General features: G+C 43.7%; 2 protein-coding genes across 3 annotated transcripts in view; one reads left to right on the top strand and one right to left on the bottom strand.

Moving 5' to 3' along the window:
• Nucleotides 1–887, top strand: part of LOC5571597 (neurotrypsin) — a 44,126-nt gene extending 43,239 nt beyond the window's left edge. Inside the window, exons 4-5 of the mRNA XM_001653671.3 lie at nucleotides 345–521; nucleotides 591–887. Of these exons, the coding sequence (XP_001653721.2) occupies nucleotides 345–521; nucleotides 591–733 (320 nt within the window). The 3' untranslated portion in view covers nucleotides 734–887. The remainder of the gene's footprint in view (nucleotides 1–344; nucleotides 522–590) is intronic.
• Nucleotides 830–2,832, bottom strand: LOC5571598 (mitochondrial inner membrane protein COX18). 2 transcript variants are annotated; one of them, XM_011494757.2, is made up of 5 exons: nucleotides 2,736–2,832; nucleotides 1,918–2,654; nucleotides 1,552–1,827; nucleotides 1,170–1,280; nucleotides 830–1,114 (listed from the first exon to the last, which is right to left on the bottom strand). In XM_011494757.2, exons 2-5 carry the CDS (start codon nucleotides 2,347–2,349, stop codon nucleotides 917–919), a joined length of 1,017 nt encoding a protein of 338 aa, XP_011493059.2. In that variant the 5' UTR covers nucleotides 2,350–2,654; nucleotides 2,736–2,832; the 3' UTR covers nucleotides 830–916. The 2 variants fall into 2 exon arrangements, with proteins under 2 accessions (XP_011493059.2, XP_001653719.2); XM_001653669.2 differs by having other exon boundaries at nucleotides 1,918–2,497; nucleotides 2,736–2,813.
• Between the last annotated feature and the right edge of the window lie 14,091 nt (nucleotides 2,833–16,923).

Genomic DNA, 16,923 nt, shown 5'->3' with positions numbered 1-16,923 from the left:
GGGGTTCTGGTAATTTCCTCCAGGTTTCTGGAAATGTTCCCATGTCACACGGACATCGAACACAAGTTTTGCTTTTTCTAAAGCTTTAATATTATTTAGTTCTTTTTTGTTAAAGTGAACTAAATAAAATTCTTGAGAAAGCCCTTTCCGAACAATGCCAAATTGGGTTCTCTTTTTCATAATGATTACTTGAACTGGGGAAAATCCAAGTAAATCATTTATTTAATAAATAAACGAAAGGAGAGGCTTTTTTCCCAAGACGGTGTTCTTTTTTAATGATTTCTACAATGCATTCTTGACGGAAGTCTTACTTTAATCAAACAATTCTCAATTTTTCATTGCAGTACACTCCCTGGAGCTTCGAGCAGCCAAGGTTCCTCTGCTTTCGGAAGCCACATGCAGCCAACCGGAAGTGTATGGTGTCAACATAACCGAGGGAATGTTCTGCGCCGGTAAGCTGGACGGCGGCGTGGACGCTTGCGAGGGCGACTCCGGTGGACCGTTGGTGTGCGCCAGTAGCCGTAAGTATTTTGATTTGATATTCTAACCTGAGCTCTATTGAGATATGAGATATTTTATTATTCTTCCAGGTGGTCACACACTTTACGGACTCATTTCCTGGGGTATGCATTGCGGCTACGCGAACAAACCGGGAGTCTACGTCAAGGTGTCTCACTATCTGGATTGGATCGATCAAAAGCTGAAGCAATCGCTACACTTGTACGGAGTGTAGTCGCCGAGTGCCTTCATCTTAACGCCCATACCAAAGTGAAATACTCAGACTTAGGGAGTACTCTATATATAGAATTAAAAATCCACACGCAGAATGTTACCGTTTTACAAGAATAAAATAACTTTTTTTTACTATTTTACACACAATTCAATAAGATGCGGAGCTTCACAACTCTTTTTTGTATCATTTGGGACCTAAACCTACCTTAGCCAATAGACCGTCGATTCTAGTGGAAAATGTTGCCTTAATGTGCTGATAAGGCCGGGCGATTTCCGAGGGAACTTGTGGGACTCCAACTAGTCGTTTGAAGCGGGGCGACATCAGCAGCAGGTTCTGACCCAGGCCACAGGCGCTCGAGGTGACCCAGTATAGACAGAGGGACTGGAAATAGATCGCAATGAATTTGATTGGGAAACTGGAATTCCAGTGCTCTTACCGATGGAACCGTGGCAGCAACGGGTATCATCAGAACGCTCAAACCTCTGAACATGTTGGTGAAGATTTTCTGCAACCTTGAAGGCTCACGTGTTCGAACAAGGTTTTGGATCTAAATGAAAACGAAAGAAACTCATAATTTAAATTCTCCTTCAGTAATTCTTGTTGGAACCAGGCCGCTATCGGCAAACACCGTTATATTTTTTTTTTTTCGCTGTTCGCTAGCTACACCCTTTCTTCACCAAACCTTTTGCAAACTTCTTAGCATGCTGGCTTACAAGGGATCCATCAATTTAAACGCGTCTCTTTTAGTTTGGATACACTCAAGCGAACAGAAAAAAACGATATGAAGCCTGGTTTCAGCGAGAATTCCTCAATATTACCTCAATGATCGTTAGGTTGATCAATCCCATAGCCACCGGAAGAATCAGTGATTGGTCCACTTCGGTCAGATTGGGAATCCAACCGAACCCGCCGAGGGTCAGTTCGGTGAATGTTATTTGAGCTTCAATCGAACTGGGATCCGGCAGCATGTGCACCATATTTCGTATCGACACCGACATCATAACCCACAGTGGGATTTGTCCCCAAAGAAGGATCATGGTTTTGGCTGGATGGCAGTTTTCTCGCACGACTAGATTATTCCACTGCTTTTTAAGCTGCGAAGAATTTACGGTTATTAGGTACGTATTAGTGTACCTATTGTGTAGGTATTGAGTGTAGATTTCAAGATCAAATACCACACTTACCGAATGATTGTACATGATCCGGGCCTCCTTCTCGCTCCAGTGGAACTTTTTCATCGCAACGGCTGTTTCCATTTTTAGCTGCTTCACTATTTCAGGCATCTCGAGCGAAATTTTCTCCAGCCGGGCCACAATTTTGTTCTGATAGATGGCCAGCGGCATTGTCACCACGGTCCGGACCAACACGGTGGATAGAATGATTGACGCCCACCAAGGCAGCCCGCTGAGGTCATGCAGATCCACTAGGGCCTGCTGGCAGTATGCCACCGGAGTACTGTTGGAAAGCGAGCCCCACAATCCAGCCACGGAACTGTCCATCGAGAGGCATCTCCTCGTCTCGCTTCTTTCTGGATACCATCCCAGATCTGGTCGGATTCCTCCTAGGAACCTTGCGCCAATCGCCACCGGCCTCGTAGATAACCGGAGGATACTCATAACTATAAACTAACTTACTTACAATCTAACCCCTTAAACCTAAGAAACCTTCCGGTTGACGTGATTGACTGGTGGATTATAGATTAGAACTGTTCGGCACGGAGCCGGCGAGCATAGCGTCCGAGGCAGGCCAGGATCCCGACGGTACCTAGGGCGAGGCCAAGAATTAGTGCAACCGTGTCGGCAAAGCCCATACCGGAAGAAGCGTCCGCCCGGTCCGCACTCAGCACCAGCAGGCAGAGCGACACCAAGAGCACGTATTGGATCATTTTCTATTGTCAAGCGGCGCGGCACAGATTTTGATCCTGATGCGTACGGGACAACGTATAGGTATAGAAAATGGATTCCACAGTGAAATGGATTCGAAATAAAGCTAAGCAACTTACTGATAACGATGATTCAACTGCGATGCAGATTGCCACTCACTGTAATCAACTTTGTACTGAGAAACCTCTCAACTGTTTTGTTTTGCTACAGATTTTCGTTTCATTCCTGAAAGTTCCTTGTGAATGCATGACAGTGATGCCGGTTTCACCAAACTGAAGTTCAATCGTCAACGATTTTGAAGTAGGACTACTCCGGGTAACCCCGTTGCTCTAACCACTTTTAACAACAGTTGCGATCCCCTGGTGGTCCCCAAATATAAAAAGGTCATACACACTCAATCACGATTTGCTTGTTCGGTAATTTTTAATACTGGGTACGGATTGTAAATCATAAAAAATACCGAACTTTCAGCTTTTTGATTGAAAACTTCTGAGGTTCAGTAATATTTTTTACTTTTTACTGAACTACGGTAGCTGTCAGACCCAATTTTTCAACATTACCGAACAGGCCGAAAAATCAGTAAAAACAATTACCGACTATTCAGTAGTTGATGTTTTTTACTGACTTGTCGTCAAAATCAAATCAAAACAAACTGATGCGCGGGAATGTGTCAAATGAGAATCTCCTGCTGTAGAATCATCCGGCGCCGGAAGACACGGCTATTGCAACCAAACTTTTCCTGCACCTATTTTGCGCTTTCTCGTGGTAAGTAGTCGGAATTTAGTGAGAAACTCAGCCATTTTAAGCGACCAAAAAGGCTCAGCACGATTTAACTGCTTACGTTGGTAAATTCGATTGGTTTCCATACAAGAGGTAAATTCATCTGCATCATTGAGTTTGCCTCTTGTTTGCAAACCAACCAAATAATGATTTTGTCACACGTTTTTTGATTACTTCCACTGAGATATGAGCATACCGTAAATGTATATTCTCACGAAAAATGCATGTCGATTGGGTTTTAATTTGTATTGATTTCTGAAAAAAATGGTATCCGGAGAAGCAAAGCATGAAGCATGGGAAGCTGGAAAGCCAGTAAAAACGCTCTGCAATTTTACTGATTAAGTCAGTAATTCCCATCAATCAAAACATATTTTGGTTTACTGGGGTTTTTCGGTAATCGTAAAAATTACCGAAAAAACCGTAGTTCCAAAACCCAGTAAAATTTTACTGGGGTCGGTAATCTGAATTAGCTGTGTAAAAGAGAGGAGAAAACACTAAGAGCTGCGAAACGCCTTTCTAATGACCACCCTGCCAAACATGACGCCATGGAGACTTATCGCTCAAAAAGGAACCAATGTCGTCAACAAATCCGAGAAGCAAAAAAGAAGAGCTGGGAAGATTTTCTAGAAGGAATAAACAAAAACCAAATTTCAGCTGATCTGTGGAATCGTGTAAATGCTCTAAATGGCAAACGGAGATCCACGGGAATGACCCTGCAGTTGCCCAAATGGTCCTACTCGAGATCCACTCATTATAGCTAATGCTCTAGCAGATTACTTTGCGTCACTTTCATCACTTGATCTGTACGACGCTAATTTTCTTCGAAGGAACCAAGTACTAAATGACGTTTGAACCATTTTTAATCTGAACGATGTGCAAATTAGCGGGGTACAGATTAAAAAGTGTTCAGATTACATGAGGTCAAACCAACGGGGGTACCCGGTATCTGCTGACAGCATAATCAAGATGGCAATCCCAGATGATACCGCCGGTTTGCCGATTAATGCTCCCTTCCGGTTCGATGAACTGACTTTCGCGCTACGTCGTTGTAAGAGTAAATCAGCGGGTCCAGACAATCTTGGCTACCCGATATTTCGAAACCTAACACCCGAAGCAAAAGCCATCTTTCTTGAACTTTTAAACAAAATCTGGATCGGAAACACACTACCTAAAGCATGGACCCACAGCCTAGTTGTACCCATACCAAAAAATGGACGTGCTGCAACATCACCTAGTGATTTCAGACCTATATCTCTGACATGTTGCGCCAGCAAAATCCTAGAACGTATGGTGAGCCGGAAGCTGAATCGTTTTTTGGAAGACATCCAACTACTCGACCATCGGCAATATGCCTTTCGTGCCGGACATGGGACAGGCACTTATTTTGCTGGTTTAGGAGATGTGCTTCAGGATGCGATGAACGCAAACCTTCACGCTGATATCGCCTCCTTGGATCTGTCCAAGGCCTATAATCGTGCCTGGACACCCGAGCCATCATCAGTTGGCTGAATGGGTTTTGGGAAGAAATATCCTCCACTTTATAAAAAATTTCTTAAGCGGCAGAACATTTGAAGTAGTCATCGGTAATAACCACTTCACAGTTCGAGCAGAAGAGACAGGTGTCCCCCAAGGCTCCGTTATAGCGGTCACCATTTTCTTAGTTCTCATGAATAGTGTCTTTGACACGCTACCTAAAGAAATCTACGTATTTGTCTACGCAGATGACATTGTCTTGATAGTCATCGGCCGCACCTTGAAATTCATAAGGCGAAAACTCCAAGCAGCCGTTTCTGCAGTTTCAAGGTGGGCTACTCAAGCTGGCTTCATACTGTCGGCAGAAAAAACTATCGTCTCTCATATCTGCCGATCGCATCACCGAGTGTTATCAACTCCAGTAACAGCAAACGGTTGTTCAATACCTCATAAAACATCAACCGTAGTACTGGGTGTGCGACTGGATCGAAAACTACAATTTGGTGAGCACCTCAACGAGACCAAAAGAAACTGCCAAACACGATTAAACCTCCTTCGAACGCTATCTAAGCCACACCGCAGTTGTAACAGAGATACTCTTCTCAGAATTGCAAGGGCCATTGTCAATAGCCGCATCTTCTACGGAATCGAACTGTTTGATATAGCAGGGGATGCTCTAATCACATGCCTTGCTCCAGTATACAACCAAGCTATTCGCATAATTGCTGGCCTGCTTCCGTCAACCCCAGCTGATGCGGCCTGTATTGAACTTGGTGTTCTTCCCTTCCGCTATCAGGTTACACAAACTCTATGCTGCAGGACTATAAGCTACCTGGAAAATACCACTGGAGGTCATGAGGTCTTTCTTCTCAGGGAAGGGAATAGATCCCTAAGCAGCCTGGTCCATCAGGACTTGTCGGCAAGTAGTTCGACGACATGTGATTGCATAGCGGCAGAGTTGTCTCCAGCTCGGAAGTGTTTCAAGATAGACAAGTCTACTCGGAAGTCAGTGGCGTCCCATCTTCTGGCTCCAACCCAGTGGACCTGCTCAACCGGTTTTCCTCACTTTAATCAATAAAACAGTTTCAATTTTACATCCTCTAAAACACACGAAGAAGGTAAACGTTACTCAGAAATGCGGGAGAAAATTTCCACTTACCAGTAGGATTTGTTTTCTGTGGTAAACAATCCCTAACATTTCCATAGAAACGATACATGAAAACATACTCACCAGCAAGCCAGGTCACCAGCTGTCATTTTCACCTCCCCTGTAGCTGACCTCACTTCGCACCCACTGACTGCTTAGATCACTGAACCTCCCTTCAATCAATCTTGGTTTGAACTCTTTTTAATTTGAAAGATGTGCAAATTATCGGGGTACAGATTAAAAAGTGTTCAGATTAAATGTGGTCAAACCAACGGGGGTACCCGGTATGACCAAAATCGAAGGTTACTAGACCAAAATTTTGGGATTCAAAACAAATTAGGAGCGCAAAATGACGTCTGTTTGTGTATTGCTTTCCTGGCAACTGAGTATTTTTCAATCTAGTATTCATCCAAAGTTTGTTCTTTGTCTCGATCTCTCCCTATCTCGATGGTTCCTTCGATATCGAGATGTGGAGAGGCGACTGTATCTTGTTATTCGATCCAAATCCCACTCAGATGATCAAAAGATGAGATGAAATTTAATGCCTGATTTCAACACTCAAACAGCGGGATGCCTAGCAGCGTTGTGAGCAAAACGAATACACCCGCAAAACATGAACGGTAGGCACACCTCGTTGCGTATACCCCGTCCCCCCCTGGGCGGGCCGGCCCAAACAGCACCATCTCTCACGTGGGCCGACCCAAACAGCACAGGTCGAAACGCGGGCCATGTCAGGCGCAAATGCTGATGCATTTCAACACTCAAACAGCGGGATGCCTAGCAGCGTTGTGAGCCAAACGAATACACCCACAAAACATGAACGTTAGGCGCACCTCGTTGCGTATACCCCCCCTGCCACAGCATTAAAGCCTGATTCGCTGCTGACAAGTAATTTCTCGGCCTATCTTGATGCATGGGAAATTTCTGCGAGGAGTCGATCAAGAATGCGCTTTTTTCTGATCGCAGTACGCAATAGACCATTTCCGTCAGATCTAACCCCCAGTCACAGACAAACAGACGTCACACTCTCATCGCTGTCCATCGACAAACTTTTTAACGATCGATTCAAATATAGGGTAGGTGGTCAATCGACCACCCGCAGCGCTTGCGTCGTTTTTGTTCGTGTTTGACGTTTACACACTACCGCCACCTGTTGGTCCATCGGCCAACTACAGTGTTTTTAGCATTGGGCGTACATGATTTCGCGACTATGATTTTGATCGAGATTTGTTCTAAGTGTTACGTCTGTTTCTCTGTGCCTCAGTTTTTGTATTTTTCTTCGAAAGTCAATCATTTTAAATGAATATTAACTCTTTCAGATTTTGTTTATATGCACTCCTGATTTTCTCACAAATTTTTGAAAACATGGATACTCACCACATTTTGAAAAATAATTCGAGATGCGGCACAATTTGTTCAACCCTATGGGTATCAGCGTGGTGATTTTGCAACAGTTTTTCGATTCCAACCCTGCATTGGGATGCTTGTTTACATTTGCAAACGTCAAATCAGGTGCGCGCTCAAACTGAACGTGATCAGGGCGCCCCAAACGGGAGCGCCACCGAAACTACTCAAACAAACGTTTTTTAACCAGGTTGGAACTGGCGCAACCCGTTCTGAATCACAGTTCCAACTCCAACCCGATTCAAGTCTTCCTTTAGGAAAATATATTTTCCTCCACAGATTCAAAATTCAAAACCACCCCCTAACAACAAATCTCTCATCCACCCAGCAGTTACGGTACCGCTAGTTCTATTAGAGGCTATTTTTTACTATTCATGCCGACAAATGCCTTAATCTATCTGTTTGCTGTTGATCCGGAAGATTTCCGCCTTGAGGCAGCTATAGCCGCGCAAGGAAATTTTGAGCGGCTGTTGCTGCCTCTAGGCGGCAATCTTCCGGCATATTCAATCCCTTCAATCCTCGTCGGCACAAAGCAGAGAGATCAGGCATCTGTCGACTACAATCTTTGCGTTACAGAACCGTGTAGTGTGTTCTATTATGTACACCCCTAATTATTAGTTGAATTTATACAAGCGTTGCCACCCCTACCTTCTCGACACAGAGGAGAGTTCAGTTTGATTGAGTGCGCCGCAGTGAAAAGATCGCAGAGAATAAAGTTAATGAATTCGCTAATTCATGTGTTTTAATAAAGACTAAAACATGGTGTCAGAAGTAAACCTGGACTACTGTTGTGTTTTCCGGCGTCATTGATATCGCGGATAACGTTTTCAATGTAGAAAACCGGACAGAAGTGGTCACGATAGTTTACCGTGAGCCGCCATTTTGTTTCCCGGGTGATCGTTCGAGAAGTGTTCACGTCGGTAAAAAGTGCCGCCATTGCTATTTTCCGAGTGTGATTCAGTGTAAATCCTCATGAAATGGATCCAAACCAGTTCAAAGCGTTCATGGAGCATCAGGCTCAAATGATGACGCAGTTGATGCAAGGATTAAATGCGACTGCCGCTACGATAGCGGCACGGGCTGCCACGCAGATTCCAGCCACACCACAGGTGCCACAAATGCCTCTACCTTCACCGCTCGTATTGGAAGGCGACATGACCGAAAACATGGATTTTTTCGAAAAAAGCTGGAACAATTATGTGAAAGCTACAAAGATGGACTCGTGGCCCGCCATCGACAATCAGCAGAAAGTCAGCATTCTTCTTTCTGTGATTGGGGAACCAGCCCGAAAAAAGTTCTTTAACTTCGAGCTCACTGAGGCTCAGCGTAATGATCCAGATGCAGCTTTAACAGCAATTCGAGACAAAGTAACACCGAAACGAAACGTTATTTTGGATCGACTGGAATTTTTTAGTGCCACTCAGTTTTCCCGTGAGTCTACCGACGATTTTGCAACCCGTCTGAAGATACTAGCTCATGGTGCTAAACTAGGTAACCTAATGGATGAACTCGTTACCTACAAACTCGTTACAGCCAATAAATGGCCACAGATTCGTTCCAAAATGTTGGCTATACCAGACATCACCATTGACAAAGCAGTCGACATGTGTAGAGCGGAGGAAATCACCACCAAACGATGTCAGGATCTGGCAATCCAATCTATGGATTCAAAATCCGAATCTGAGATTAAGAAAGTCAGAAAAAGCAAATCCAGGCCCAAGCCGAAGACGCTCCATTGCAAATTCTGTGGTGATCAGCACGAGTTCTCGAAAGGTGTTTGTCCTGCCCTTGGTAAAAGGTGTAATCGATGTAAGGGAAGAAATCATTTTGAGCGAGTGTGCAAAGCCAAACGTAAATCGTACAGAGGCACCAGAAGAGTCAAGGAGATTAAAGACGACAGCAGTGAGTCTGAGGAGTCATCTGCTTCCCAAGACGACGCATCATCTGAAGATAGTGAGCCGGAATATGAGATCGGAAAAATTTTCGACTGTTCCGAGCGTGGAGGATGTGTTGTTGCTGAGTTGGAGTTAAAGTTCTGTGAAAAGTGGAAGAAAATCAAGTGTGAACTGGACACTGGTGCCAACACCAGTCTCATAGGACAAAACTATCTAGTGAAAGAAGATAAAGAAGAAAATCTCGTGATGCTTCCATCAAAGCTACGTTTGCAGAGCTTTGGTGGAAGTCCTATCAAAGTGCTAGGGCAAGTAAAAGTACCCTGTCGGCGTAAAGGAAGAAAATACAGTTTGGTACTGCAGGTGGTAGAAGGAGACCATTGTCCACTACTGTCTGCAAAAGCATCCAGAGTACTCGGATTCGTCAAATTCTGCAAGTCAGTCACATTTGGTGGACCAAATCCAGCTGTATCATCGGAAAACCTGCTAAAAGTTTACCGTGTTCACGCTCAAAAGATTGTGGACACCCACAAGGAATTGTTCACGGGATATGGAAAACTGGTCGGCGAAGTATCCTTGGAGGTCGACAATTCAATTTCCCCATCAATTCAAACTCCTCGTCGAGTTCCGATCGCATTACGCAGCAAGTTAAAGGCGGAGCTTGAAATGCTGGAAAGAGAAGAAATCATCGTAAAGGAAACAACTCATACTGACTGGGTTAGCAACATTCTCATTGTGCAGCGTGGTGATCCTGCTAAGCAGAGTATTCGTGTTTGCTTGGACCCAGTTCCGTTGAACAAGGCGTTGAAGAGGCCGAACTTGCAGTTTGTCACCATTGATGAAATTCTTCCAGAGCTGGGCAAGGCGAAAGTTTTTTCAACGGTAGATGCCAAGAAAGGATTTTGGCATGTTGTCTTGGATGAAGCGAGCAGTAAACTAACAACGTTCTGGACGCCTTTCGGGCGATACCGCTGGACCCGGCTACCATTTGGTATTGCACCGGCACCCGAAATATTCCAGATGAAGCTCCAAGAAACCATACAGGACCTCGAAGGTGTTGAATGCATAGCAGATGATATTCTGATTTTCGGCATAGGAGATTCACTGGAGGAAGCTTTATCCAACCACAATTTGTGCCTAGAAAAATTATTATGCAGGTTGGAAAAACACAACGTAAAGTTGAATCGTGAAAAGCTTAAACTATGTCAGACTTCAGTGAAGTTCTACGGACACATCCTAACGGATAAGGGTCTTCAACCGGATGAGAGCAAAATTGCGACTATTCGTAACTACCCGACACCTACAGACCGCAAAGAAGTACATCGTTTCATCGGCATGGTGAATTATCTCAGCAGATTTATCCCGAATCTGAGTGCAAATCTTACCAACATGCGAAAGCTCATCTCAGAATCCCAGCCGTGGAAATGGACACCAACAGAAGCAGCAGAGTTTCATCGAGTCAAATCTTTGGTATCGGATATTGGGACGCTCCAGTATTATGACGTAAACCAGCCAATTACCATCGAATGTGATGCCAGCTGTTTTGGTTTGGGAGCTGTTGTGTACCAAAGTAGCGGAGTTATAGCATATGCTTCTCGAACCCTGACTGCGACGGAACGTAACTACGCCCAAATTGAAAAGGAGTTGCTGGCTATTCTGTTTGCGTGCATCCGTTTTGATCAACTAATCGTTGGAAATCCAAAAGCAGTCATTAAGACCGACCACAAGCCGCTGCTCAATATTTTCGAAAAGCCTCTGCTTTCTGCACCACGCAGACTACAACACATGCTACTTAGCCTTCAGCGGTACAACCTTTCAATGGAATTTGTTACTGGAAAGGAAAATGTCGTCGCTGATGCGTTGTCGCGAGCACCTATAGCAGATGACCAACCCACGGATCGATACAAAAAGTTGTGCATCTACAAGATCTTCAGGGAGATTGAAGACGTGGAGCTGAATCAGTATTTAAGCATCTCAGATAGTCGATTGAGCGAAATAATGGACGAGACAGCTAAAGATCCAACAATGCAGCAGATCATCGATTATGTGAATCATGGTTGGCCACATTCAATCACTCGAGTGCCCGATAACGTGAAAATTTACTACAGCTATCGTGATGAGTTGGCTACCCAAAGTGGAATCGTTTTCAGAGGTGACCGAATAGTAGTACCGTATGCACTTCGTCGTAAATTAATTGATTGCTGTCATGTAAGCCATAACGGCATAGAAGCTACTCTCAAGCTGGCCCGGGCAAACCTGTTTTGGCCCGGCATGAACTCGCAAATAAAGGAAGTAGTGAAAAGCTGCAACGTGTGCGCAAAGTTTTCCGCATCGCAAGCTAACCCACCCATGAAAAGCCATATCATTCCGATCCATCTGTTCCAGCTGATATCCATGGACGTGTTCTTTGCAGAATATGAAGGACGCAAGCGAGCCCTTTTAGTCACTGTGGATCATTATTCCGATTTTTTTGAGGTGAACATCCTACGCGATCTAACGCCTCATTCCGTCATATCAGCATGCCAACAAAACTTTGCTCGTCACGGAACACCACAGCGAGTTTTGACGGACAATGCTACGAATTTCGTTAATCGTCCGATGGTCGAGTTCGCTAAACATTGGGATTTTGAATTAGTGACTTCAGCGCCGTACCACCAGCAAGCAAATGGAAAATCAGAAGCCGCCGTCAAAATAGCAAAACGTTTGCTAGTAAAAGCTACTGAAACCGGAACTAATTTCTGGTATGCTTTGCTACATTGGAGAAATATTCCCAACAAGATTGGTTCGAGTCCGTCTGCCCGTTTATTTTCCCGCTCAACACGTTGCAGTGTCCCACGTTCTGTCGCTAATTTGCTGCCGAAAATTGTTAAAGATGTCCCTGAAAGTATCGAAGAAAACCGAAGGAAGGTGAAACACAGGTACGATCAGAAAACGCGCCACTTACCAGATATGGAAACCGGTTCTCCTGTCTTCGTGCAGCTTAGTCCAGACACATCCAAGATTTGGACTCCAGGTACTATTTCGAAGCGGTTGAATGACAGATCCTACTGTGTTGCAGCAAAAGGGAAGGAATATCGCCGTAGCCTTGTACACATAAAGCCACGAATTGAAGAAACCGCTCCATCCGCTCGTACTGCAATCACTCCCAAGGACAACGAAGGAATTGTGCCAAGAGAACCGCGAACTGTTATGGGTCAGCGAACAAACAACAACATTGACGACGAAGTTTCTTCTGAAGTTCCTAACACAATTTGCTCGCCGCCTGCTTTGTCGCCGTCATCGTTGTCAGTGTCACCGTCGCTGTCAGCTTTATCAACATCGACAGTGAAGCCCACCGAGAGTCGGATTCCATCAATAAGTGACAAGGTTACCAGACCGAAACGGGTGATTAAAATTCCAGAGAAGTTGAAAGATTATGATTTGAATTGATGTTACAATACTTATTTTTAAAGTGGGGAGGATGTTCTATTATGTACACCCCTAATTATTAGTTGAATTTATACAAGCGTTGCCACCCCTACCTTCTCGACACAGAGGAGAGTTCAGTTTGATTGAGTGCGCCGCAGTGAAAAGATCGCAGAGAATAAAGTTAATGAATTCGCTAATTCATGTGTTTTAATAAAGACTAAAACATAGTGTTCGCCGGGTGCGGTCATAACCAGCCGACTCGGTGATTACGGAGACTTCAGGAGCCGTGAAGGAAGGAGGGAGCGAAACCGCAACGGAGCCCATTATGATGAATGAAAACATAAACAAAAATCATCTGGTCATGCCAGCTGATCGTAAATTCACCACAACGTGGTGGCAAATCCATAGGGGAAAAAGGGGTCTGCTTTTTTCGAGGTGAAACAAATTGTAGGGGACCAAGGGGTGAACTAACGTGCCGCAAGTTTTTCATTGTTTTCTAACAGTTATAGGCTCCAAAACATATCGGTTCCTTAGGAAAGTTTATTCAGTAAATTGACAGAAAGCATATAAGCCAATAAACATTTTTCACGGAAATGGTCTATTGAAAAGAACTGTCAGTTCAAATGGGAGTCGCTGTAGAAAATTTCTGCAAGGAGTCGGCGAGAAATTTCTTTAGCGATTCCTTTTCAGTAGCAAATCAGGCTTAACGTCAGGACCGTGGGGAAGAAGGGGTCAAGCGAACATCATCATGCGCAAACATTTTTGAAAAACGTGGGGTCAAATGGCGTGCTGCCAGTTTTTTTTTATTGTTTTTCGATAGTTAGAGTATTTAGAACATATGGATTCCTTAGGAAAGTTTGTCCAGTAAATTTAAAGGAAGCTCCTGAGCCAATAAAAAAAATCACGGAAATGATCTAGGTATTGTTCTAATGTTAATGAACCATAACGAATACGGTAACCTCAATGCATATTATCAATGCTATTGTTGTACCGTTCGACTTAGAATGTAGCTCGAGCATAACATTAATAGGTAACAACATTAGATATATTCACAATATGTTTGTGAACATTTCATTTTTTTCGGGTTGTCAGCAGCGAATCAGGCTTATGGCCGGTACGCTGATCATAAGTACTGTGCAAAAGGATAGGACAAGAAACGGTCAAGGAATGATTCCGCTACCGCAATTACTTGAGCTGTACGCTGCTGAGAAGTAGAGCTGATTTCATAACGTCGGTAACGCCTGCTGTACAAATCAAATGGAGCTGTCACTTTTCCGTGCGGAAAAATGTGCCGCTCAATTATTCCGCAAGTAAAAGTGACACTTTGCTCATACTGGATCGGCTGTCAAAATTACTTTGGTAAAAAAGAGAAATTTTACTTGAGCGCATTACGTTTCAGGTGCATACTACGCATTAAATGTGGTCAAATCAACGGGGGTACCCGGTAGGGGTTTTCAAGCGGCGCGTAAAGTTAGATTCTGCGTAAATGTAGCAAAGAATTTTTTATTTAGAAAGTTTTAACAATGAAAATCTTGACATTACACATTATACATTATTGCACTTTAATATCTTAATTTTGATAAAGTTAATGATTGAAAACGATTTCATTCAAACGCGGTTTCCATATTAAATTCAAACGGGTTTTAAAAATAGTTTCAGGGCACGGAAAATTATGAATCTTTGGATTCTGGCTCAGTTTTTAACGTGGAATCAGAATATGTAAAAAACAGGATACCCCTAAAAAAGCCAATTGTGAAATGTGATTACCTAATAAGGGCCCATTCACAAATTTCATAACGCTGAATGGGATGGGTGTGTGTTTTCAAGATGGCACAGTTCATACAAAATTCAAAATATATTCATACAAACAGCCATATTTAGCTTTATGAAATTTGTGAATGAACCCTAAATTGAATTAAATCAAACTTTGATTTAATTTAATTAAATTTTATAATTTCATTGTTTTTGGGTGTACTGCATACTTCCCTTCTTTGGAACGAAGCACTACGAAAAGGAACATCCTGAAAATGGAACAAATGGAGGAAAATATGCTAGCACTACAGAAAAGATGCGAACACCTCGCAACTTCGTACAAAGAAGAAAAACACCGAAGAAAGCAGGCTGAAAAAGAAGTTGAAAAACTTAAGGAGAACTGCATCAAACTGGAGCAAATGCTGAAACTTTACGGTTATAAGGGAGCCCCTAAATATACGAGGAGCCAAGAAAACACCATACAATCAACCCCCAGGAAGAAGAAAGGAATCACCGAAATGACACCGTGTGATCAAATAGAGTATATCCATTCAGACTCAGAGGAAACCGATGAAACAGTCAATCCAGGATAATCAAAAACCAGCTGCAGAAGCAGGCGACCAAGGTAGCCAGGGCCGCAATCAGCCCTGTATGAAGGACGGACCAGATTACTATACTATACTATCCATTAAGTAAATAAACTCTGTAATAACCGACCTCGGCACCCAACCGGTAGGTAGGCCTGATCCTGGGAGGGAGAAACCAATACAAAATTTATGTACGTCATAGTGAGCCGGAATTCCGCTGTCACGAACTGTCACTGTGAGCCCAGATCTCAAACATTGGACTAACATGGAAAAAGCGCGTAACTGATTGAAACACGTTTTCGCATTTCATCCAAAGTGACACAAATCGAATGAAAATCAATTCATGCACACAATGCAAGTAATGTCACGTGAGCACCTTTCAATCTGATTGAATATAAAGCATTGAAAAACGCATCGTTTTACTTTTTTCAATGAAAATGAATATTTAGTGCATAGAGAACTGTGGCCCTTTTTCCATGTTTGTCAGGAAAGAACGAAAGTACACAACAAAAGAAAACTAGCGATTTTCCCCAGGCCTGCCTTGATTGTTGTTGGCAAGCTGGAGTTATCTTGCAGTTCAAACAAACGTTGTTCTATATTTCGTGTGTAGTATCTGTGCCTCCCTCCCAGGCTTGATCCACCGTCGGGGACAAGACCGAGTAGATCGTGGAAAAGCATCGGAAATTGGTCGTCAGGGCACCTGTGAACCGGAAGTCATCCGGAATCGCAGGACCGACCTCGGCACCTATCCGGGCAGTATCGGTACCGGAAGAACTTCCACCTCCGGGGAACTCTTCGTCGTAGGGTAGATTCACCGCCGGGGACTATCCGAGTAGTGCGCGAGAACCTGGAGTGCTAAATAGCACGCGTCAAGCACCGAGAGAACTTCCTTCGTCAGGGAGTTTCTAGCACCCATGGTATCGTGAACCGAATGGCTGAATATGGGATGTTTAGATAACAAGCTAGGAACACTAACAAATTATTAATGGGAGCCGAAGAGCTCAGCATGGCATGGCGTTCGCTGATAGCGAAAATTTAGGAACTAATAAATTAATGATGGAGCCGAAGGGCTTAACCTAAGGATTGTAGAATAACAAATTGAAGGGTGCGCGTAGCATGTGTCGCCTCTTCTTCGAAGTAATACCGAAAGGTTGTGCCGGAGAAGATTTTTTTACGGTGACGGTGTACCTAGGACTGTTTTTTAGTGGGTAGGCACCCCATTGCGAATCCCACACAGCGCCAAACCATACACTGTGGCATGAGCATGAACAAATACAGGCCAGTCTTAAGGTGAAGATAAATCGAAGCAAAACCTGAAATTTTCAAGAGCACAAATCTGCAAAACCGAACACCCGTTTGAACTGAAAATTTTATCGATTGGTCACCACCAGCTAGTGATCAATCGATTAAGTTTTCAGCTTAAACGGATGTTCGGTTATCCAGATTTGTGCTCTTGAAAATTTCAGGTTTGGCTTCGATTTATCTTCACCTTAAAAAGATTGTTTAACTCCTAGAGATGCATGAAAAAAACACACACACACATACACACACACGGACATGTGCTCAGTTCGCCGAGCTCTATCGATTGGTATATGAGACTTGGCCCTCGGGGCCTCGGATCGAAAGTCGGTTTTTCAAGCGATCTTTATACCCTTCTTATGGTTGTAAGAAGGGTAAAAAGAGCATTGTTCGATACTCTACGACCGTTATCGTAACGGATATTATCTTTCATCTGCCTGGCACGTGGCACGAGCCTACGCGAAGGGCAAGCCCTTTAATTGGACTTATGATTGTCCCCGCAATTGGCGCATATGAACTTATCGGTATCTTCCTTCACAGGACAAACATCCTTAGCGTGAGAAGA

Source organism: Aedes aegypti, chromosome 2 (genome assembly GCF_002204515.2).
Source record: "Aedes aegypti strain LVP_AGWG chromosome 2, AaegL5.0 Primary Assembly, whole genome shotgun sequence".
NCBI classification, from domain to species: domain Eukaryota; kingdom Metazoa; phylum Arthropoda; class Insecta; order Diptera; family Culicidae; genus Aedes; species Aedes aegypti.
This window is presented reverse-complemented; position numbering and strand designations above follow the sequence as displayed.

Bases quoted from the DNA above. Each gene is read 5' to 3' on its own strand.
- LOC5571598 (XM_011494757.2), bottom strand. From the start codon at position 2,349: ATGAGTATCCTCCGGTTATCTACGAGGCCGGTGGCGATTGGCGCAAGG. The intron at 1,281-1,551 runs GTAATATTGAGG...GTTTTCATTTAG, and splicing joins TCAACCTAACGATCATTGAG to ATCCAAAACCTTGTTCGAAC. The intron at 1,115-1,169 runs GTAAGAGCACTG...ATCTATTTCCAG, and splicing joins TTGCTGCCACGGTTCCATCG to TCCCTCTGTCTATACTGGGT.